This window comes from Leptonychotes weddellii, chromosome 2 (genome assembly GCF_054177405.1).
Source record: "Leptonychotes weddellii isolate Sample4059 chromosome 2, ASM5417740v2, whole genome shotgun sequence".
NCBI lineage: Eukaryota > Metazoa > Chordata > Mammalia > Carnivora > Phocidae > Leptonychotes > Leptonychotes weddellii.
In genome coordinates this window covers 97,346,556-97,372,047 of record NC_138370.1, presented here as the reverse complement: position 1 = coordinate 97,372,047, position 25,492 = coordinate 97,346,556, and the positions used below count along the sequence as shown (strand labels likewise).

General features: G+C 37.7%; 1 protein-coding gene across 1 annotated transcript in view; it reads right to left on the bottom strand.

Annotated features, from left to right (window-relative positions):
- COL25A1 (collagen type XXV alpha 1 chain) overlaps positions 1-25,492 on the bottom strand; it is a 461,910-nt gene that overhangs the window by 109,766 nt on the left and 326,652 nt on the right. Inside the window, exons 8-10 of the mRNA XM_081812014.1 lie at positions 16,182-16,241; positions 14,519-14,626; positions 11,877-11,912 (exon numbers count right to left, since the gene is read on the bottom strand). Of these exons, the coding sequence (XP_081668140.1) occupies positions 11,877-11,912; positions 14,519-14,626; positions 16,182-16,241 (204 nt within the window). The remainder of the gene's footprint in view (positions 1-11,876; positions 11,913-14,518; positions 14,627-16,181; positions 16,242-25,492) is intronic.

Genomic DNA, 25,492 nt, shown 5'->3' with positions numbered 1-25,492 from the left:
CTTCTCTTTGGTCCTCTCTCCTCTACCCATTCCATCACTTAGAGCTCAGTGCCCCCACCTGTGGGCCTGGTCTCCTTCTTTTGTTCTTCAAAGCGCCCCTATGACAGCACTTCTTTCATAAAATTTACCAACAGTACTGTAATCGTCTAGTTACTTCTTTCTTCACACCAAATGTCTTTTGTCATGCACAGTAGCTGGCATATGGTAATTGTCCAGTGACTCCTTTTGCATGCATTCATTAACTCATCCACTTAATAGTTTTCTAGTACCCACTGAGCGCCAGGCAATGTTCTCGGTACTGAGGAAACAGCCCTGAACAAAATAAGCAAAAATGCATGCCCTCCTAGACCTCATATTCTAATGAATGGAGGAAGACAGTAAACAAATAAATGAGTAAAATCAAAGTGTGTCAGGTGGTAAGTGCTAAAGCAAACGGGAATAAGGATTGGGAGAAGTAGATGTGGTAGTATTTTAAAGTGGGGGTGGTGGGGAGGTCAGTGAAGGCCTCAGTGATAAAGTGACTCTTGGACAGAGCCCCGAAAGAGGTCAGGCAGAGGCATGCCTATAAAAGGAAGAAGAATGTTCCAGGCAAGGGAACAGCAAGTACAAAGGCCAAGAGGTGGGCACATGCTAATTGTGTTTAAGGAACACCAAAGAGGCTATAGGTAGGAAGTTGAAGGTGGGGATATCAACCGGGAAGGGAGACTGTATTTGTGTGGACTTACAGATTCTTGTAAGCACAATAGTGTTTACTTTGAGGATAATAAAAATTATAGGAATAAATACATATGAATAAATCAAGTTTTTCTTGTACCGTAGACAACAGTGTCTCAAGATGGGAATGAGATTTTTCACCCTTGCATTTACCCAAGTCATTCCAACACTACTGGAATATTCTAATAGCCTCTAGATTACCTCTAAATGCAAAAATGAGAGGAGGAATTCAGTTCATGCCTTCTATATTAAAACAGCCAAGCAAAAATCATCTTAGTTAGTCTCATTAATATGGAAAGTGTTGTGGATGTGGATGTAGGTCCAAGGTCTCTAATGCACTTCAGAAAGCCATTATGTAAACCATATCTAGAATTATCAACCCCAATTAATCTTCAAACACACAGTTAAGAAATGGATGTTTCTATAACCATTATGCATTGGCTGCACTTTCCAGCTTGTAAAAATTTTAAAAAGTATTTTTTAATTAAAAAAAAGTCTTTTTAATTTAAGAAGCCTGATAGATCATGGAATGAAATGGAATGGAAAAAAATTAATGAATTCTTCTGACACCACCGATGTTAGTCCAAATTTGATTGAGGTATTAATTACTTAAACAGGATGCAGAGTTTCTAAATGATGTGCTTTAGGTTGCCTCTTGGGAGGTGTTTTAAGGCAAGTTCTGGTTGCCTGCTATTAGGAAATGATGTTTTGTGTGAGCAGGGGGCGGACACAGTTCCTGTTCTGTCCCTGATGGCTAACAGTAAAATTTGAAGCTCTGAAAGCTGCTGGTCATTTCTGGATACAAGAATATACAACCAGCTTCTGTAATAAAAAACACAGGGAACAAAAAAGAGGTGGTCCATCTGTAAAGAGGAGGATAAAAGCCCCAAACGATTAAGCCATTTAAAATTATTTCCTTTTTGAGTTAAGAATTTTTCCATGATTTAATAAGAGTTAGGCAAAACGAAGAAAATACGTTAAAGTCAGGTTCTGCAGGGAAGAATGATAACACATATAATCTAACTTTTGGAGTCATAAAATGTTAGTACCAGAATTTCTCAGGGACATGGTGTAACAGACTTTAATTGTAACTTTTTCAAAGATACTAACCCCGTCAAATGCATTGCAAGATCAGAAAATGCATTAACTTGGTTATTAAAGAGTAAGAGGAAATTTGAAATAAATAATGAAAATTGGTCTTAAGAAGAATTCATTTAAGATATACTTATATAAAATTCCGTATTCTACTTGGATGTCTGATGAGGGAAGGTCAAGAAACATAAACTCTAGCCACTATTATATGTATGTCTGGAGTATACTTCAAGTAATGTTTTACAAGATTCAGATTTCATAGCTTAAGTGTGTGGAAATGCCCAACTAGGAACTACTGGGAAATGTTTAGAATATAAGAGAGTGTGCTGAAATGTTTTCAGTGTAAAAGCCAATGATTTAGTTGAACTGGGTATGAAGGAATACAGCATAAACAAGAAAGAGCGGGATAGTGCTGAGATGGGAGAGCCTCATATCTTGTTTTGAGTCTTTCATGGACTCTGTCTTCAGTCACACTTAATCATTTATATTTTCCCAAGCAGTCTCCTATTAGTCTTCACGTGAAGTTCTTAATAATTCTTCGGGGCTCAGCAGTCATAACTCACGTCCTTTGTGAGCCTTCTCCACTGCACCCAGACAGAGCTGGTTTTTATCCTCTCTGTTTCTCTAGCACATTTTAACCAGCTATATTTTAATATATTCACATATTTATAAAATCTACTTGACTAGGCAGCAAGTTCTTCAGGTCATATATTTTAAATCCTCAGTACCTAGTTAGTGCCTAGCAAATAAATATTGACTAAATTGAAACAATGAATTAATGAACATAAAAATTATTAAATTCCACTTACTGGATTTCCTCCATAATTTTACCACTCAAACCATTATTCCTCTATCATGGGAAAGAGTTCCCAGTTTTGAGGGAGTTCTTCCTCTGTAAGTTTCTGGGAGTTTTGTGTCAATAATATAGCTCCATAATTTCTACTATTTGAAGTAGTTCTTTTTTAAAAAAAGATTTTATGTATGTATGTATGTATGTATGTATGTATTTGAGACACACACACACACAAAAAGCACATGGGGTATGGGGCAGAGGGGGAGGGAGAGGGACAAGCAGACTCCGTCCTGAGCACAGAGCCAGACCTGCAGTTCCATCCACCCTGAGATCCTGACCTGAGTGGGAACCAAGAGTCAGATGCTCAACGACCGAGCCACCAAGGCACCCCTGAAATAGTTCTTCTAAAACAGGTCTACTTTAGAGACTATCAGTAAGATGGCATGTAATTCTATTAATTCATGAATATTTGACCCCAAAAAAGTTTTAAATGGAGTAATTATTTTTTAAAAGGAATAAATTATTTCTGACTTCTCTATCTCAAGTGCTGAGTTTCTGGGGGACAAAAGGATGAGTCATCCATTGGTGTTTCTCAAGATTATGAAGCTGTGACCTCTGTAAGGAAGGTCCCTTAAAGCTCAGGAAATTAAAGAAGTAATCCGTTTTTTTCACTACTTAACAAAACCAGGACCCAAGACTAAATATTGAGTATAAACTACCACCTCAGATTAAAGACAAATCTAGGTATTTGAGAATCTATGTTCTGAGTAGGTCCCAAAACAGAGACTTTATCACCTCTCACCAGATACCCAGAGCTGAAATTAGCTCATTCCATTCCTTCTAAATATTTAATAAATTGTTTCTTGTTGCTGAACTCAAAATGGAAATGACCCAGAAAGAAAGAAAAATTAACAGGCTTCCTCTGCCCTCTGTGATTAAGCACACTTCCCTAGCGTACCATAAAGGAAACAAATTTATGGTTCACGAAGGCCTATCACTGTACACTACACTCAGTAAAAAATATTTCTATCGAGTAAAGTGTAAGTGCTTTTCCTATTTTAAATCAACAATGCTGAGAAACACTAGCTGCTAAAATTTAAATATCCCATGATCAGCAGAAGGAGGACATAAATTTAGGACTATAATATATAGTCATCTACTCTTCAGGTCTATTTTCCGCCTAGACCACCACTGTCCATCAGAACATTCTGGAATGATGGAAGTGGTCTATTTTGCTTGATCCAGTATGGTAACCACTAACCACAAGTGGCTATGGAACACTGGAAGTGTGGCTAGTGCAATTGTTAGGAATTGGATTTAAAATTTTATTTAATTTTAATTAATTTACATTTAAATGGCCACATGTGGCTAGTGGCTACTGTATTACAAAATGCAAATCTAGGTGAACTGAATTCCAGCCTAGTTCTGCCGCTGACTGCTTTGTGACCTTGGTCAAGTCATTTAACCACTCTGATGCTGTTTCTTTATCTGTGAAGTGATAAACTAGATGATTCCTAAAATTTCCTCTAAATCGGGGTGCCTGGGTGGCTCAGTTGGCTAAGCGTCTGCCTTCGGCTCAGGTCATGATCCCAGGGTCCTGGGATCAAGTCCCGCATCGGCCTCCCTGCTCAACCAGGAGCCTGCTTCTCCCTCTCCCTCTGCCTGCTGCTTCCCCTGCTGTGCTCTCTCTGTGTGTCAAATAAATAAAATCTTTTAAAAAAAAATTCTTCTAAATCTTTTACACTCTGCTTTAAAAATAGCCACGTAGTGTGACTAGAAATCGATACAGTTACTTTTCAATTATCCTCATGAAAATTATTTTTTTTAGTTACACCACACATATTCATGAACACACATATACTCCAAATAATCTATAACACACAAATGAATTTAAGAAGATGCAGGAGAAAAAGCAGTTTTATAGTAATCCTGTTGGATTTATCCTGCCTACTCCCACTCCTGGTGTGCAATGACTCCTGTTGGGAGAAAAATATAAAGCTGATTCCTTTGTATTAGTACCTGATTTATTGATTCATTGATTTATATAATTTATAAATCTATATAATTTATATAATCCAGTCATTCAGTTGCACAATAAGTACCAAGCACAATTATTGTATGACATGATAAATGCTGTGGAGGAGAGAAGACAGCTTCTAACTTAGCTTAGTGTGAAGGGGTGTGAATATGTGAGTGTGCATGAAGTTTTCTCAAAGAACGTGAAGAAAGCAGAAGTCTAACCTTTAAAGAATCCACTCAGACACGTGGACTCTGTTCTGCCCTTAGCCCTGGGCCAGAGGGCTCTTGCTTTTGGGCCTATGCTCTAAACCCATGTACTCCTCATGGGCAGCCCACCCCCTGACCACAGACTCTGCTTTGGGCAATAGGGACCCTGGAACTCTCTGCCCCAATGACTGGAGCTCATTTCAATGACTCTGAGTTGCCTCTACCTCAGGTCGGTTTTTCCAAAAGTGAACCACACCACTGGTGTGCACAACAGTGAACTGGTAGAGGAGGCAAAGAGGTGGGTATTTTGAGGCGTGCGGACATAGTTTGATCTTTGAACATTCCAGAATGTCTACAGGTGACAGCTCTAGTCTCATAAAGTTGAGGGATGAGGTAGGTGTGGGAAAGAAAGGGAACAGGCCAGGGCCAGGGGCTGGGACTGGGTTATAGCTCTCTGCATGCTGCCACACTCTGGCTTGGATCTCCAAGGAGTGTAATAATTTTGCATTTCAACTTTCCAAGTCACTATGAGAACATTCCTGTGAAGGTCATAGGACAGAGCATATTTTACCTGTCACTTTATTAGTTTGGTTAATACCTTTTAAATATTTCAACACATTGTATGAGGGCATCCATTTATATTCTTGCCCTAAAATGTGCACGTTTGCCCTTAATCTGCAGATGTAAGGCACAGGACTTATACGGACACAACTTTATTTTGAGAAGCTTCCTCTTAATCTAATAATGAGATATGAGAATTTGGTAAAGAGATTTCAATGTCATTGATATCCTCATACAAGAGTGATTTATTTTGCCTCAGTTTAGCTCTACAGTACGTTGGATCCTACAGTTAAAAGAAATGATAACTAGAGAGGTTGATGATACATTTGAAAGAGACAATTTTTAAGGCCTTTTTCCACTGTTGTTTATTGTACCTCATTATTTACAGAATGTGTAGGTGTGCATATATAACATGGATAAATGGCTATGTAATGTGTGCCTGTGCGTTTACAATGAAAACAGAATAGAATGAAAGGACTTTAGATCTGGAAGGGGACTTAGATATCATTGAGTTTCACCACTGTTATAGATGAAGAATCTAAAACCTAGATATTAAATTTGTCTGCTATAGCTTTCTAGACCTTTAACTGGAACCAGAGTAAGACAGTTAAAAATAGAGCTGATGCACATCCTAGAGGTTGTTACGAAAGACAAAATGAGATAGAGAAGAATACAGACAGTAATCTATTCAGCCTTGTAGACTATCTTTTCATACTTCTGTTACTTGATTGTACTCTTTTTTTGTTATGTTAATCCCCATACATTACATCATTAGTTTTTGATGTAGCGTTCCACGATTCATCGTTTGTGTGTAACATCCAGTGCTCTTAAACCACTAGTGCAAATGCTCCCTTTAAGGTCAACTCTTTGTCTCTAAGACACTGAGCCAGCTTTAAAGAAAAGTCAAATGTCACGCTCTCCTACCACACCAAGGTGACCTTTCAACACTAGAAGTCCATGCAGACAGGAATCCAAAGTGAGTACCTCTGAGTTGGGCAACTGGACAGGGCAGTGGGACTGCACCAAAAGGAGGCATTACTTGTCTACTCTCTCAGTCCATTTGGAAAACCAAACATTACAGGCTCTGGACAAAAGCACCAAGGAGATGGGAAGAACTCTGTTCTTGGGCCTTTACTTGTACTTCATGGACAATCAGATTAGGTGAGAAATAATAAAGCATTAGAATGGTTGCTAAGGCATCCCAGCAGGCAATGTGCACAACTGAAGTAAACACAGTTTTACTCAACAAGATTCCATTGTTAAAATCTAGTCTAATAGGGCGCCTGGGTGGCTCAGTCATTAAGCGGCTGCCTTCGGCTCAGGTCATGATCCCAGGGTCCTGGGATGGAGTCCCACATCAGGCTCCCTGCTCAGCGGGAAGCCTGCTTCTCCCTCTCCCACTCCCCCTGCTTGTGCTCCTGCTCTCGCTGTCTCTGTCAAATAAATAAATAAAATCTTTAAATAAATAAATAAATAAATAAAAAATAAAAAATAAAATAAAATAAATAAATAAATAAAATCTAGTCTAATAGCTAAATATCCTACGATGATTTGGGTCATTTTTGTTATTTGTGATTTGAAGGTTTGGGGTGTTGCTTTCTTCGCTAGATTAAAATCACAAAGAGAAGCCTACTGTTGTCTCCCTTGTCTGCCATTCTGCTGACCAAGATAAGTTGGCAGAGAAAGTACAATTGAGTAAAATGATTTTTAGATGTGGGAGAGCAATACATTATAACTAAATATATTTAAAGTGAACCTTTACAATTTGCTTATTTCAATTTTATTTTAAATAAAGCAGACGTGGGCGCCTGGGTGGCTCAGATGGTTAAGCGTCTGCCTTCGGCTCAGGTCATGATCCTGGAGTCCCGGGATCGAGTCCCGCATCGGACTCCCTGCTTGGCGAGGAGTCTGCTTCTCCTCCCTCTGACCCTCCTCCCCTCTCCTGCTCTCTGTCTCTTGTTCTCTCTCTCTCAAATAAATAAATAAAATCTTTAAAAAAAAAATAAAGAAGTAATTATTTATGCTTATGTTATTAGCTAACATAAATGCATTACATTCACTTGACCCTAATGTATTAAATGTGTTTGCAGGCAAAATTAAAATAAACTGAAAATATCTATAACATGTTCATACATAAGTCCAAATTTCACCGTAAGGAACAATAACAGCAAAAGTTTTTCTGAGTTTTGAAAAAAAAAATCTCTGACACCACCAGGGCCCAATGAATGACATTTGAAATACTCTTATAATTCAGAAAGAGATGATGAATGGATATGCTATGGAGTTTGCATATATTTGGGAGGAGAATGAGGGATGAAGATAGGGTTTCAGAGTAGAGAAAGTGACTTGGTCTATAAAGCCTTGGATGTAGACACTTTGGGCCACAGAATAATTTCCAGGAAATTGGGATGAATTGGCATATTAATAAGATATTTATAAAACATCTATCTTTTATGCTTTTGAGAACTCCTGTATTTGCCAACAAAAGAAATAGTAAGAATATCAAAAGAAAAGCTAACTTCAAAAATGGTATTTGAACAACTATTTAAACCTCTGAAGAACTTGAAAAATAAAGATCACTTGCACTAGGGTTCAGAACTTTAGCACTTCCAATTGTGGTCAGTCCTTCCTTTGATTCTTGGGTCCAGTTTACATTAAATCCAAGAACATTAGACCCAAGAACAGAGCTAAGAGCCGCTCTCTTCTTATTTAAATGGAGTCCAATTTATTTTAGCTTGAGATTCCATCTTTTAAAATCTCATCCTGAGCTTCTCAGAAAACCCAAAGGTCATGTTTACAGAATAGATGCACAGCAGGATTAAATAAATGTGGAACTGCTTGAGCTGCAGGCCTTCTTTTTTATTCTATCAGAGATGCTGTTAATCTTCAGATGATTATTTTTGCAATATAAAATATATATCCTGGATTATGAAAACTAATTCCCCACCTGACACACTCATAAACAGTTTTGTAAGAGCTAATTTTAGAATGTTCCCAGGTTTTTTCATGTCATCATCAGAAACAATTTACATTTTAAAAAATTCTCCAGTGCCCCTCAAGACCCTTTTATAAGCAAACACTCCTCCACAATACAAAGCAATAAATGTAGTGAGTTTTGCATACTGTGGAAAAGATGAGAGCCATGCTTTTTATTATCTTTCCTTGTTTTCACTGGTGGATGAGAAGAGGATTGTTATGAAAAATTGATAATGTAAGATGATCGGAGAAGGCCAAAAAAAAAAAAAATGACAACAGCAAATACGACCAAAGGAATAAGTTGCACTATCAATCACAGTAGTTGATACACTGCAATTTAACTGATAGCTATAATCACACTGTTCTTAGCCCTTACATTCTTTCTGTGTGCTAAGTTATGTCAGCAGGGATTCATCTTATGAGCAATATTTCTTGTTTATGGAACTCTCTTAGTTCATAAAGCATTTTCATATTATTATTATTTCATTTGCTTCACACCATAACCCAGTGAGATAGATGAATTAGGAATTACTGCCTATATGTTATAGATCAGTAAAAAAGATCACAGACTATAGTCATACACTCCTAAGCAGTTTTGAGGCCAGAACTACTGATGCAATGTACTTTTCTCCCTACCAGACTTTGAGTCAAAACACACATGAGCATGCAAACACACACACACACACACACACACACACACACACACACTACTTAAAAGAAAAAAAAATTTCCAATGAAATTTTTCTCCCGTGAAAACTATTATTTTTCCAGGATCCTCTTCTTTCTTTGAGATGGGTTAAAATATATAGGTGCTATTTGAATTAACAAATATAACTAGTGGTTTTTTGAGAATGATAGTTTTTTAAACCATAGAAATATTTCGTTTTAAGCAAATATAAGATATAAAAATTCAATTTGCTCGGAAGAGGAATTAGAGGATTATATTGCTTTACAAAAAGACTCTGAATGGAATTGCTTTAAATAGCAAAATTCCCCAGAACATTTAAGATATGTTGATTTATGAAAATCTGATTCATATAGAACTTTACAGGAATACATCTGCTATATAAATCCATGTTCACCTGTAATTTACTCTAGGGGGAACAACTGAGTGATAATAATAATAACACACTCATATAGTTCTTCGTTATGTATTTTAAAGTTCTTTCCCCTAATTTATTGCATTTGTCTTTGGCAACCTTATAAGGGAGGCAGAGAGGGTATTATTATCCTTTCTTTATAGATGAGAAATTGAGAGGTTAAGTGACTTACCCAAGGTCAGACAGACTATTCATTCATTTACTGCTATTTGAGTGATGTAGTTTTAACGGGTTAGTCAAGGAAGTAAGGTTCTTCCTCCTAATTTTTTTAAGCAGCTGTGAAGGCTATTAAAACAGAGGTGGATGATCTCACAAATATAATGCTGAACAAAAGAAGCCAGACACAAAAGCGTACAGACTGTATGATTCTACTAATATAAAATTCAAATGCAGGCAGAATTAATTTATGGTGGCAGAAGTCAGAATGGTGGTGAAATTTGGGAAGAGGCGGATGGTGACTGGGGGAAAAAGGGGGGCTTCTGGCATATGCTAATATTGTATTTCTTGCTCTGGTTTGTGGTTACATAGTTATGCTCACTGTGAAAAGTCACTGAGATGTATACTTGTGACTTGTTTATATTTCTTTATATATATTATGGAAGTTTTCTTTTAAAAAAGAGTTTTGTATCTTTAAAAACAGTACAGCACTTTAGAAGATCATTACATATCCTTTGAACATATGTGATTTCAATTAAGTTTCCTAGCTGCATTCTAAAATGAGAATCTGAACTAAATTAGAAGAATTTAAAGAGAAGGAAAAGTTTATAAAAAACAAACATCTGGGATCATCTTCACCTGAAAAGTTGCTATCTGAAATGCGAAATCAAAGCAAACTAAGATAACATAATTCATTTAGGACCAGTGGAACATTTACATTTAATGACATTAAGCTGGGAATTGTAGAGAAATGACATTAAATTGTGATTCACATAGTATATTCTAGAGTATATGTATGACTCTAAGGAAGATCAGATTTTAATTTTTTTTAAAAATCCGCTTTATTTTAGAATTTCGTATATTAGGATGCTGCATTGGGCATCAAGGTAGAAAGCCAATGGCAATGATAAAAATCTGAGGAGAATGTGCATACCTGGGGACAAACATGGGCTCCTGAGAATCCCAAGTAGCCTTCCATGTAAGAATGTTTGAGAGAAATATGTTTTGACCATCATGCAGGATAGAAATTACAGCTGCATTCAGTTGCTTAAGGCAGTTTCAAAATTTATACTGCAGTTTTCTAAGAATCCCTCACCCCCTGTGACCCTGTAACTCTGAGAACTAATACTGCGCTTGTACCCAAAGTTACCACTGACGACATATGTTTTGTTTAATTTTCCCATATTATCTTTTTTGTTGTTTTTCTTTCATTTTATTTTTCTAAAAAAGAATCCATTATAGTACCTTCAAGTCATCTGAATCAATTCTCTATCTTGATATCATAGGTCAGGAACAAAGAATTTCCAGGTGTGTGGGGGTGGGGGTCAGACTCCATTTCAGGGTGCTTTCCTTTCACCAGTGATGTCTCAAAGCCAGCTCCACCACAGCCAGGACTACAGCGTGGTGAGTTTTTCCCCAGGAGGGCCCTTGAAGGCATCCTGTTCAGGGAGAAGCCTTTAACCTTTAACCCATTCACACATTTGTTTTAATTCCTGACCAACTGCCATAGTCTTGTGGGTTAAGGCCTTGCTAACTAATTTTTTAAAAATACATGTTAGACCCGAAACACCTGTAAGTAGCAAGCTGCACATTGTGTATAAGGCACACAATCAAGTTCATTGTGATCACTGCATCCAGGACAAGTGTGAGACTTAGCTGTCTTCTGGAATCTGGGTTATTAGAAGGTCAACCCGTGTTCCCCAGAACACGGCTCCAGAGATAGGGAGGAAGAGACAGGAAGAGGTAGGTTGAAGGAATTCTACTCTTCAAGGCTCAGCAAGCTGCCCCAACTTCTCTTTCACTGTCAAAGGATAAACAAATCACGAGGAATGGGACATGAATGTCTATGGGCAAGTCCATGTGGAATCATTTCATGATGTTTTTTAATGACAGGGATCAAGAAGGCACAACTGTTTCTTTCTGGGGGAACCCTTCAACAACAAAAACTCCTTGAATCCCTGTGGAAGCCTCACTATACTAATTCACAGTTAGTCATATTCCTCTGAATGTGACTTTTGAAAACTGAAAACTCATTCCTTCGAAACTCATTCCTATTTAAGCTAATACGCATATCCCTGAATTTAATCTTCCTTACAGCAGCTGAATAAAGCAAATTCCATTCTTTGACCTTCCTCACTGTCTCTCATTCCTCCCACCTGAAATCTCTCACTTTTTACTTATCCACAATCTGGACCACAGTTTTAAATAACTTAGACTTCCATTATTTTTAGTATAGAAAAAAAAATTGAAATACTTGCCATCAAGCCTTGTTCTCCTGGTTTCCCTGGTTCACCCTTAAAAAAGAATAGTGATAATTTTTATTAATGCCATAAACATTAAAAAGCAATTTCAATCTTTTTTTTTCTCTTTCACAATACCCACCGGGGTGTATGAATGTCAAATATACTTTTCAGGCTAAGTAGAGAAATGCAAACACAATGTAATAAAAAGAGAGCCAAGTTCTTTCTTCAAATGCATTTTATAAACATTTTAGGATTTAATAAAATGAGTCTAGATCACAGCAGAGATTTAAGAATTATGCCAAGAATGTATTCTAAATAAAACTAGTAGGGGTGATTATATTGTTAGTCAATAAATGGTCCTAGAAAAATATTTAATTGTAATTCTAGTAACATCTCATTTATTATGTTCTGTTCATGATGACATAAAGATGATGACCTGGGCCTCTTTATGAGAACTCAGAACTTCCATATACAGGACAGAGAGACAACCTGCTCTTAGTACAGGAATTAAATAATAAAATGAGCAGATTGATTTTGAATTTTGGTTTCCCTGGATTCATGATGGCTGAAATAACATGTTTTATTAAAAATAATAGCATATGTTAAAATACATAGAATTTTGTACTGTATCATACCACTATCATAGTTTTCTAATACTCAGATTCATATAAAATTCCTTATTATGTTTTATTGTCATATTATTATATTGGCAACAGATAGCTTTTGGAAAGACCATTTGTGTAATGTTGATAGCTATAGAAATTGTTGGACTTTAAAAATAAGTATTTCTCAGTTTGTTTTTATAAAACCTTTTTCTAGTGGTTATGATGGTATATAAAAATTAACTGTGAGACTATAAATACAGTTTAATTTCTCTGTGGAATTAAAAAAAAAAAACCCTGTTCATACTTCCATGTAAAAGCTCCATTTCTTACTGAGATGAATAAACTATATTCATTTAGAGGATAACATAATTTTTCAATATTTACAGGTTGTCATACCTTACCTTTATCTTATTTCTTGAAAGTAATCTATACTTTGAATTTTCTGTAGAGTATACAATACCCAATGATCTGACTAATTTTGTACCACCAAAATGGTTTTAACTGCTCTTCTTAGTTGAAGAAACACTCATTGTATCTTTCTTGGCAACCAGCAATTATTTGGGGAACTTTTAAATATCCCTAAAGGTGTGCTGTCTCTATCATTTGCAATATCATCCCAGGAAAATATCAGACCTTCGAAGACAGTTTCAAGATGAAACCACTACCTTTGATGGTTCAGTGAAAGCCGTCCTAACAACCAACCAATCATAGGTTGGGAGTCAATCCCTCACTTCAAATGACAAATTTACAGCCACTTTCAGAAAGGGAAATGGGACTTCTAAGAGATTGTCTCAGAAAAGCCATAAAGTACCCTATATTCTTACAAAGAGAATCACTCTTTGAAAAAAATATGTAAATATATGAATATAAAAATGAAATACACCAAAACATTAATGACTATGGCTGATTTTTTTTTCTTTTTGGTTCTTTAGTTTTAAAAACTTTCTACTTGGGGCACCTGGGTGGCTCAGTCGTTAAGCGTCTGCCTTCGGCTCAGGTCATGATCCCAGCGTCCTGGGATCGAGCCCCACATCGGGCTCTATGCTCGGCGGGAAGCCTGCTTCTCCCTCTCCCACTCCCCCTGCTTGTGTTCCTGCTCTCGCTATCTCTCTCTCTGTCAAATAAATAAATAAAATCTTTAAAAAAAAAAAAAAATTAAAAAAAAAAAAACAACTTTCTACTTTGTGGATAACTATTTTCATTATTTTGTACTATGAAAACACTCATGAAAATAATTTAAGTCAAAGAAATAGATTAAAAAAAGGCAATAGATAAATAAATTAATTCAGCAATAAATTTGAATTTCAAGTCCTAAGGCCATAATATAAGTGTAAAATTTTTTTATCTTTTCCATATATTTCTTTCGATTGCTGGGTTGTCTCAACCAAATCAAACCATGTAACTACTGTATTATTGACACTTGATCAATCTTAGTGACTAAGTACTTAGATCTAAGTATTGAGATTGCTTTAAAATCATTTCTATTAATAAACTTCACATATAAAGGACAAATGATATTCAAACCAGACCTATTGATGTTTTAACCATTAATGTTACTGTTTTATTAGCACTTTTTTCTTTTTTTTTCTTTTTTGGTCAATTTATTTACAAGAGAGTAAACGTTGAAAAGATTTACCTCCTTTGCTTTCCATAATTCATATGGGACTTTACTGTCTGCCACTGACTGATCCTTTGGAGAATGTTGCCAGTCTCTTACCTAGATTTTCAAGCTATTCTCCCATCATTTAAGCCAAAGGCACTGATGTATTCCAAGGTAGCGAGGACACAAGTGAGATCAGGCATGCTCAATCACGGACTTCTTGAGGCTTACCTGAAAACCAGTTTAGTTGCCTTTTCCGGGTCTCTCTTTGTGTTTCATGTGGGTTCCCCAGAGATTGAATGGGAAAGCAGAATCCTGCTGGCAGTGCCCTTTCTGCTTGGGGACTTTCTATCACCCCACTTCCTGCAACCCCCTAACCCTAAGGCCCCTCCTTACCCCACTCCATCCCAGTTCTCAGCCCTTAAAACAAATGGATCCAAAATGCAACTCACGGGCACTCCTGGCATTCCACGGGGGCCATCTTTCCCTGTGTCCCCTGGAGGCCCTCTTGGGCCAGGGGGCCCTGGGGGTCCTGGAGGCCCAGCCTGTCCTTGGTCACCCTGTAATGGAGAAGGGAACAGACCAACGATGACCATGAAAGATAAAGACCCAGGTCTTCTTTTCAACACTTTAAATTTGTATTATCTAATCCACATTTACACTATGAAAAGAACCAGAACAATCAGAAACATGAAGCCTGTAGGCAATTTGCCTGCCAGCAGGGAGCAAATAAATATTCATGCTGGGCGAGCTGAGTAGATGCTATTAAAATCAAAGGAGCTCAGGAACCAGCACTCTCAGCTCTTGGAAATAGTGTGTAAGTTATCATGATAGTCAGAGCTGGTATAAAACTTTTGCATAACTTGATTCATGACAATGCTGCATCAGTTATATTCATCTTAATAAAATGGCTGCATTTGTGGTTGGACAAATGTGTTTACTTTTTCACAACTTATAAAATTAAACATACAAGCTCTTGTCAAACTGTGTAGTAATTGATAAATTACCAAAGCAAGAGAGCTTAGAAACTGGATCTATTACTGGATATAATTTCAGCTGTCTTTCTTTAATTAAGAAAAAATTAGGCATTCTATGCCTTTTTACTTTGGTACTTTCATATACATTTCAAACAAATGCAGCTCCCTAGACATAGTTTTGCTCCAGGATAGTTCCAAATAAATACCCCACCCATGAGAGATAAATGGTAAAGCAACTGTAAATGGAGTAATAACTGAATGTTAAGAAGAAATCAGACTTGAGCAAGAAGAAGCACTACCTTAATGAGGCGGCGTTTAATGAGCTGCTGATCAGCAGAGAGAAACCCATGATTGATTTTAGGAAACACCATCTGATCAGTCAGGTGAGGTCAAAGGTTGAAGTTCAGAGGTGAGAGAGTTGGAGAATAGACATCAGAAGGCCCCAAGAAAGAAATAAAGATATACATATTAGACTTAGAATGATCATTAAACAAAATGGAACTGGTGCTTGTGTCTGACGTCAGACTTTCTCTTCTTGTAAGAAACATAACCCAAAAATGGGACGGCGAGACCAGATTTGTAGTCAGAGAGGAGTCTTTTGTGTATCCCATCATTTTGCCGTGGGCGTTAGGTCTCTTTAATGCAGCCTATGAAAGAAGCAGGAACGCTCCTATCACCCGCACCCTGCAGACTGAGCAGAAAGTCCGGAAACAAAGCACCAGTTCCAATTCTGTCAGACTTGTCAACCAGCATAACGTGGCATGAACGCAACTGCCATTTTATAAATGCCCGAAGTCCAGAGTCCTGAGGGTTCTTTAATTGACCGAAAAATGTCACAGAGTGTTGGCATGCATGCAGATCAAACCATCGAGGTGTGGCACCACCCTAGACGGTCATGCCTGCCTCTCTTCATTATCCCTGCTCGACTTCAATGTCCTTCTCTCTTCTATGTTCACGATTCTCCCCCTCTCAATAGCTATTTGGCCTCGTTGAGGTAGGTGAGATCCCAAGGATCCAAGACCTCAGTGCATATGGTGAAAGGGAGCAACTGGACTTGGCAAGCCAATTTAGCTGTTCTTGCTCACTCTTATGCTGATTGCAGGCTCTGACTGAGCAGCAATGGGTGTCAACCACAAACCTTGACGGTGAGGATCTGATTACTGTGCAGAGCAGCAACTGTGGGGAAGCCTGGTAGACCCTATGGACGTGGGACAGTACCAAAACAACACGACACAAAACGTCACACAGACATCCCACTGATAGACAAACAAAACAAGCATGTACCTAAGACCACCCTGTCCCGGCTCTAAGTCTTGTCTTGTTTGACACACTGTACAGGAAATCAGACACACAAGGCACCCCAGCAAAACATTCCTTTAGTGGGAAGGCCAGATTGAGAACTCATTGTAACTTGCCCTTGTGGCAGTTACACTGGGATCTGTGTACACACTCTTAACAGTTCTGGAATCTTACATACAAAATGTTAGCACAATATGGAGATAACTGCAGACACTGTTACGAAAACAACACTGTAATTTCCCTCCATTGATATTTTGTTTACAACTCAGGACATAACATATATTAATTCTTTTTTGGACAACGGTGAACAGAATTTTGCAGTCTGATCAGAAATATTCCTCAGAATAAATGCAGTCCTCCTCACAAAAGATAGTCTTAGCACCCACATATCAAAATTTCTCTCTCCAATCACACGATGATTCTCAGGTCTTTCCTGTTTCAGGAATTCCTGCAGAGGTGGTGGATGGAAATCTGTCTCTTATAACATGCGTATTTCATGTCAGAGGGATTTATGGTCACACTCTGCAGTAATCGCTTCTGTCACGTAACTTTTCCAAAAGAACTTGACAGTTCACACAACCCCTTGAAGCAGAAAAGTGGTTTCTGAATTCCTTAACCAGGGAGAACGGGGGAGAGATGTTTTAGACACTCATACTTCACTAACTTGTGCTAACTCGTGTTCACAGGCGTTACCAATTGGGTAGGTCTGAGAGAGAACTCTCGCCTTTGTTCTGTTTCTTTTCCAACAACATGAGATATTGGAGCCTTTTATTCCAATTCTTTTTTCACACAGAACATGTTTATCATACAAATAAAATCAACAGCAACCACAGCTTACATGGCCTCAGGTGCCTGCAGGCTTCCTACACGTTCTCTTCTCGCTGCCCTTCCCCTCTTCCGCCCAAATCTATTCTGAGGATATTTTTAGTGAAGGCCAGTAAGTTTCTAGTTCTTAAATGTTATTAATCGTGGTATGTTTTTCTCCCCTATTTCCCCCTTATTTGGGATATATTTTCCTTTTTAAAAGAACCAATAAAATTATGTCTGTGGTATGAAGACATCTCTTTAGCCCTAATGCCTTTGTGCTTCATTCCTTAGAGCTGGGACTTCTCAGGAAGCAAAGCAGGGGAAATCTTAATCTGTTTTGCCAAATCCTTTCTGATAAGGCTATTGAGTTTCTGGGTAATTTTGAGGTGACCTGTATCTTCTTTTTCTTCTCCCAAAGTAAAAGTCCTTGAAACATAGACGCTATCCAAATTCAGAAATGCTACAAGTTGGAAAACAGATGTGTACAATTTGCTTTTGTTTTACTATGGAATATGAGCTTAAAATGTTATTGGATGGTAATGTGCCAGCATCTTTCCATCTGTGACTCATTAGCCCTATATTACACAGTCAGAATTTTATATATAAATCTCATATTTATGTAACAAAGAACAAAAACAGATACAAACAAGAAGTCTATGAGGGATCAGAATCTTGACTAGTGGCAATAAATCATAATGTCACTTTGAACAGGACTATCTTACAAAAATAGTTTAAAATTAAAAGGCTTTTAATAGCATACATGGTAGGCCTTACAAATGTTTTGAAATTTGAATGTATAAATAAGTCACTTCTTGTACTCCTATCTGAGCACGACCAGCTTGCTGTTTGATCATATTTTCTAAATGCTCACAAAAAGCATTAGTTTTATAACTTCTTAGTTTGGTTTCCAGGGTTAACGAGATCTAAAGAGGAAAGTGGATAGGTAATTCTCTCCTTGGACAGGTCCTTTTCATCAAACAGAAAATCTCTATTTGAGGAAGCTGATTTTATATTCCTCAATCAACTTAACTGTAGAAAATGCTACCAATTAGGTGCTTAGAGCTACATTTTGAAGATTTTATTAGTCAGTTAGGCAAAAGGACTTCAGAAGTTTATATGTAACAGAGTAGAAAGAGACATGTGGAAGAATTCTCTTAAATTCTAACAAAAGTCCCATGGCCTGGGCTGTAATATCCTAGGACCCTGTGCTTTTCAAACCTAGGCAATGCTTGAAGGGTACATGCCAGTGTTGGGCAGGGGGAGGGCGGGGGTGGGGGTAGATAAGGGTTATTTAAAGGCAATAATAAATATGGCATATCTTCCTTAAGATTCAAGTTTGATAAACGTTAAATAATTTTAAATTTTTATGTAAATCAAACATTGTCATATTATGGGGTAGAATGCAAAATTTGTACAAATTTTTAAAAATTTTACCATTTGCTGGTGGTAGAGAACTTCATGCCACAGGGGATACCTCTAGATTACAGGTAGATACTGAACTGACCCTCTCCTTCCCACGGGAGGTCTTTGGAGGATAAGTTTGAAAAGTACTGGTGCCGAATACTTATCTTTAAGTAATGGCTTTACGTGGCCATAACAGTTAGACTTCCCTGGCTGTTCACACAGAGTGTACTTTTTCATTAACTATGCCATTTTTTCCCACAGTATCATTAGTCATAGTCCTTTCTAAATAAATGGAATGGACATATTTCACTTGGTTTTACATCTTGGAAAGCTTGCCTGGTACACAGATGGTTCAACTGGGTGTGGGGAAAAAAAAAATTTGTCTCTGGAAAAGCATGGAGAAAGAGTCCAGGAATAAGCTGAAATGCTGAAATAATGTGTACAATTTTCACTCCCAAATATTTTGAATTCTTAAGAAATTGGATGTACGAGAGTATAAAACTACCTTCCACAACCTATTTTCCTCTTGAGGGCCTACACAGACAACTTCACGAATCTTCCTGACATTCCTCAAAGTAGGTTACAATCTCAGACCAGTGTTTTAACATCATTTTAGGAGGAGTTTTATGTCCCTTCATTACCTTCTAGAAGCAAAGAGGGAAGCCTACCCCAAAGAAATGCTGAACAAATAGATATTTCATAAGACATGCTCCTAACTACTTAGAAGTCATAAATTCAAGATGCTATTATTTATTGTATACTCAGTAATGGTGTTAGATGATTACATTATAGTGAGAAAACTTTGTGTTTTGTCAAAAGTATTCAATAAGGCAATGTTAGAGCCAGGAATTTAATCCATGACTTCTAATTCCAGACTTTGTCATCATGCAGTATATGTGTTTATAATTTCTTTCTACCTTTACAGTTTGAATATTAGAAATATCAACAATATGTAAGAAGTATTTATTGAGTGCCTTCTGTGCAGCATTTGCTGTACTAGGCGAGGGTAAGCATGACCACAAGCTCACAGGGGTCAAGATCTAGAGGAGAAATAGAAAAAAAGAAGCAGGCAGTAATCAGATGGAGGGGTGACCATTTTGGTGAAGGAGAGGGGCTACAAAGTAAATAAAATGTACCTAATGGCAGATTTGAGGAACCCTGGAAGAATTCCCAAGCCATGTGAATGAGGGAATGGGAGTTAGTACAGCAAGAGGAAAACTAAAGACAGAGATCCCATTTAGGAAAATATCACAATAGTCTAGTTGAGGGACTGGGCCCTAGAACTAGAGAAGGGACAAATCCAAAGTTTCAAGTGATATTAAGGAGGTGGGATTCACAGGACTTGTAGTCTGGCTGAGAGCAAAAGGGAGAAGGAGGAGCGGTGAGTGGTCCTAGGTCTCTAGGCTGAGCAGTGGAGGATGGTAGAGGAAACACTAGAAAAGAATGGGTTTTCTGGGGCAGCTAGGTGGTTATGGATGACGAATTCAGTTAGGGACCTATTAAATTTGAGGTGTCTATGAACAGCCAAGGCATGGCAGTTAGATATGCATATAAAATAGTCAGGAGAGAGGTGGGATTCACAAGTCTAAGGGCTGCTGAAGTCACGTAAAGAGGCTGTAGAGAGAGCAGATTTAGAAAACAACTCTTGGGAAGACTTCAATTTAGGGATGAGCAGAGGAAGAAGCAACTACAAAGAGAAATAATAAGTGTGGTTGTAGAAGTAGGAGGAACGCTAACTCACCTCACAAAAAATTCTATACAGGCAATGATTCAAAATGACTCATTAATGAAAACTGCATTAATTAATTGTGCTGTATAAATAAATATACATGAACTGAATTCCTCCACTCACTGTTGCACTGAGAGGTACTCTAGAAGCTCACAGTGGCCAATGCCACCAACAGTGGATGCTCACTAATATGCACAGGGGAGTATATCTGAGGTTGTAGAGGTATAAAGGAAAAATTAAACTATTAATTATAAAAGTGGACAAGGAACCTCAAGAGCAAATCATATTGGAAGAAAAAATATATTACGCTGAGAAATGAAAATCCCTGAGTTTCTCCATAATGGAAATAGTATCATGACTCTGCTAGCCTCAAATATATCATGCATTACAACACAACAATTACAGTGGGTATGTGTACAGCATAAATAAAGATGAATATTCCTAGAAGTTGATAAAACAATTTCTAGCTAAGAGAGACCAGATGGGGAAACATTGTAATAGGATGCAAAAATATTTAGGTAAAAGAATAACTTTAGTTTAACAGCAGGAACTGCTAGAAAGCAAAATAAGGAAAGAAAAAAAATTAAGGAAAGGAATTTGCTGCTAAATCATTTCATATTGCAGTAGATGGTATACTCTGTCTGAATAGAAAAATCAACTACATGAAGCTAAATAGCTAATGGAATCCTTTGAACAACCAAATACCATGAACCTATGAAAATCAGAATTTATAACTGAAGGAAAAAGATTGGCTTATGGAAATATTAATTATGGGAAGAACTAGCTTTCTGAGTTGAATATAATATTGGCTCAAAAAGTTAATTTCTTTTTTTTACAGATACTCTAAGTTCCAAGCTATTGGGTTCTATCATAAATGTTAATCCCAGCCACTCCAAGAATTATCTTTTTGTATATAAATGATACATCTGAATTTGAAAATTATTTAGAAGAGAAAGAGAACAATACAATCTCTACATTGACAAATGTCATTAAATACTATAACTACTAAAATGCTAAGTAAAGACAAACTGCAAAAGATTTGTGAATAAGCAGAAAGATGGCAGATACACTTCAACACTGGCAAGTGTTAAGTATAAGAAAAACTTCCTAAATTACACATACTGAAAAAGGCTCCATTAGTTATGTATGATCTCGTAAGGGATTCCATGGGTTGTTGTAGTGTTTGCTAAAGGTACACAGTTAAGAAAGGCCAACAGAAAATGAGAGCCCATGAAAAGAGGTAAGAGTCCTAAAGAAGCATTGTTCTGCCCTGAGGCAACGAGAGAAATGTAGACACAGGATACAGGGAAGAAAAATAAAACAGACTTGCAGTCTGGAAGACTGCACAAAAATAAAATTTTGTCAGTTTTATTTATATAAATTTAGCTATCATCAAATCAGAACAACTCTCTTGAAGTGAACATCAAGCGAACAGTCCTGACTTAGAGGTTCTTCACAATAAAGATAATAAATCATGATGATGATGGTAATGATAGTGATCAGCATTCACATGATACATACTATGTGCCAGATATTATTCTAAGAGCTTTATAAATGTTAACTCTTTTAATCCTCACAATAACCATTTGCCACATGAGGCATTTGAGGCACGAAGCGGTTAAGGGTTTTGCTCACCTAACTAACTGTAAGTAGAGGAGCCAAGATTCACACTCTGGCCATCTGCTCTAGAGTCTATGCTCTTCATCATTACACTTTCCATAAATCCTTCATAGTTTCTGAATTTCTTTCCCATATATTCATTCATTTTTCAAGGAGAATTTAATAGCATCCTATTAGGAACAAGGCAATATTTGGACACTGAGATTAGAAAGCCTTATCCCAGGCTTCATGGAACTTAGAGGATAACCAAGAAAGGCAGATGTTAAACAAGCAATTACAAATGCGGCTGGGATCTCTTTTGAGATATATATTTATATATATATATACACACACTCTTTTTTTCTTATATTTTTTCCAATTCCTTTGGCCCTCAGTCAAGTTCTTAGTTAGCTACCTGCTATTGCCTCAGAAGAGGTATAAGGAGGCAGGGTGGAAAACAAAACCTGTCTAACAACATGTCTAGAAACCAGAAATATCTAGGAAGATACTCCCTGAAACTGGAAGGAAGGAAATAGGTCTGTGGTCCCCAAGAGCAGAGGAAACCTAAGCCCAGCTTCCCAGAGGCACTTTCAGGAAGCAAAAACACCCTGAAGAAAAATGGCCATGTGACATGTCTAGATGCAGGAGATCATGGGCAGCCTTGCAAAAGATTCCCCTGTATTAAGCATGGCACAGAAGTAGCAGAAATTTTCCCATGCCCTATAACCTAGAGAATTTTTTTTTATTATGTTATGTTCATCATCATACATTACATCATTAGTTTTTGATGTAGTGTTCCATGATTCATTGTTTGTGTATAACACCAAGCGCTCCATTCAATACGTGCCCTCTTTAATACCCATCACCAGGCTAACCCATCCCCCCACCCGCTGCCCCCCTATAACCCTCAGTTTGTTTCTCAGAGTCCATAGTCTCTCATGGTTCGTCTCCCCTTCTGATTTCCCCCCTTCATTTTTCCCTTCCTATTGTCTTTTTCTTTTTTTTTAACATATAATGTATTATTTATTTCAGAGGTACAGGTCTGTGATTCAACAGTCTCACACAATTCACAGCGCTCACCATAGCACATACCCTCTCCAGTATCTATCACCCAGCCACCCCGTCCCTCCCCCCCCAACTCCAGCACCCTCAGTTTGTTTTCTGAGATTAAGAATTCCTCATATGAGTGAGGTCATAGGATACATGTCTTTCTCTGTTTGACTTATTTCGCTCAGCATAATACCCTCCAGTTCCATCCACGTCATTGCAAATGGCAAGATCTCATTCCTTTTGATGGCTGCATAATATCCCATTGTATATATACACCACATCTTCTTTATCCATTCATCTGTCGATGGACATCTTGGCTCTTTCCATAGTTTGGCTATTGTGGACATTGCTGCTATAAACATTGGGGTGCACATACCCTTTCGGATCCCTACTTTTGTATCTTTGGGGTAAATACCCAGTAGTGCAATTGCTGGATCATATGGTAGCTCTATTTTCAACTTTTTGAGGAACCTCCATACTGTTTTCCAGAGTGGCTGCACCAGTTTGCATTCCCACCAACAGTGTAGGAGGGTTCCCCTTTCTCCTCATCCCCACCAACATCTGTCATTTCCTGACTTGTTAATTTTAGCCATTCTGACTGGTGTTAGGCGGTATCTCATTGAGGTTTTGATTTGGATTTCCCTGATGCCGAGCGATGTTGAGCACTTTTTCATGTGTCCGTGGGCCATCTGGATGTCTTCTTTGGAAAAATGTCCGTTCATGTCTTCTGCCCATTTCTTGACTGGATCATTTGTTCTTTGGGTGTTGAGTTTGATAAGTTCTTTATAGATTTTGGATACTAGCCCTTTATCTGATATGTCATTTGCAAATATCTTCTTCCATTCTGTCGGTTGTCTTTTGGTTTTGTTGACTATTTCTTTTGCTCTGCAAAAGCTTTTTATCTTGATGACGACCCAATAGTTCATTTTTGCCCTTGCTTCCCTTGCCTTTGGCGATGTTTCTAGGAAGAAGTTGCTGTGGCTGAAGTCGAAGAGGTTGCTGCTGCCTATGTTCTCCTTTAGGATTTTGATGGACTCCTGTCTCATATTTAGGTCTTTCAACCATTTTGAGTCTTTTTTTGTGTGTGGTGTAAGGAAATGGTCCAGTTTCATTCTTCTGTATGTGGCTGTCCAATTTTCCCAACACCATTTGTTGAAGGGACTGTTTTTGCCATTGGACATTCTTTCCTGCTTTGTCTAAGATTAGTTGACCATAGAGTGGAGGGTCCATTTCTGGGCTCTCTATTCTGTTCCATTGATCGATGTGTCTGTTTTTGTGCCAGTACCATACTGTCTTGATGATGACAGCTTTGTAATAGAGCTTAAAGTCTGGAATTGTGATGCCACCAGCTTTTCTTTTTCAACATTCCTCTGGCTATTCGGGGTCTTTTTTGGTTCCATACAAATTTTAGGATTATTTGTTCCATTTCTTTGAAAAAAGTTGATGGTATTTTGATAGGGATTGCATTAAATGTATAGATTGCTCTAGGTAGCATTGACATCTTCACAATATTTCTTCTTCCAATCCATGAGCATGGAACATTTTTCCATTTCTTTGTGTCTTCCTCAATTTTTTTCTATTTTTTCTTAAAGATTTTCTAAATTTATTTGACAGAGAGAGAGACACAGCGAGAGAGGGAACACAAGCAGGGGGAGTGGGAGAGGGAGAAGCAGGCTTCCTGCCAAGCAGGGGCCCAATATGGGGCTCGATCCCAGGACCCTGGGACCATGACCTGAGCCAAAGGCAGATGCTTAATGACTGAGCCACCCAGGCGCCCCTGTCTTCCTCAGTTTCTTTCATGAGTATTTTATAGTTTTCTGAGTATAGATTCTTTGCCTCTTTGGTTAGATTTAATCCTAGGTATCTTATGGTTTTTGATGCAATTGTAATTGGGATCAACTCCTTAATTTCTCTTTCTTCTGTCTTGTTGGTGTATAGGAATGCCACCGATTTCTGTGCATTGATTTTATATCCTGCCACTTTACTGAATTCCTGTATGAGTTCTAGCAGTTTTGGGGTGGAGTCTTTGGGGTTTTCCACATAAAATATCATATCATCTGCAAAGAGTGAGAGTTTGACTTCTTCTTTGCTGATTCGGATGTTTTTTATTTCTTTTTGTTGTCTGATTGCTGTGGCTAGGACTTCTACTATTATGTTGAATAGCAGTGGTGATAGTGGACATCCCTGCCGTGTTCCTGACCTTAGGGGGAAAGCTCTCAATTTTTCCCCATTGAGAATGATATTCGCTGTGGGTTTTTCATAAATGGCTTTTATGATATTGAGATATGTACCCTCTATCCCTATACTCTGAACAGTTTTGATCAAGAAAGGATGCTGTACTTTGTCAAATTTTTCTGCATCTATTGAGAGGATCATATGGTTCTTGTTCTTTCTTTTATTAATGCATTATATCACATTGATTGATTTGCAGATGTTGAACCAACCTTGCAGCCCAGGGATAAATCCCACTTGGTTGTGTTGAATAATCCTTTTAATGTACTGTTGGATCCTATTGGCTAGTATTTTGGTGAGAATTTTTGCATCCATGTTCATCAGGGATA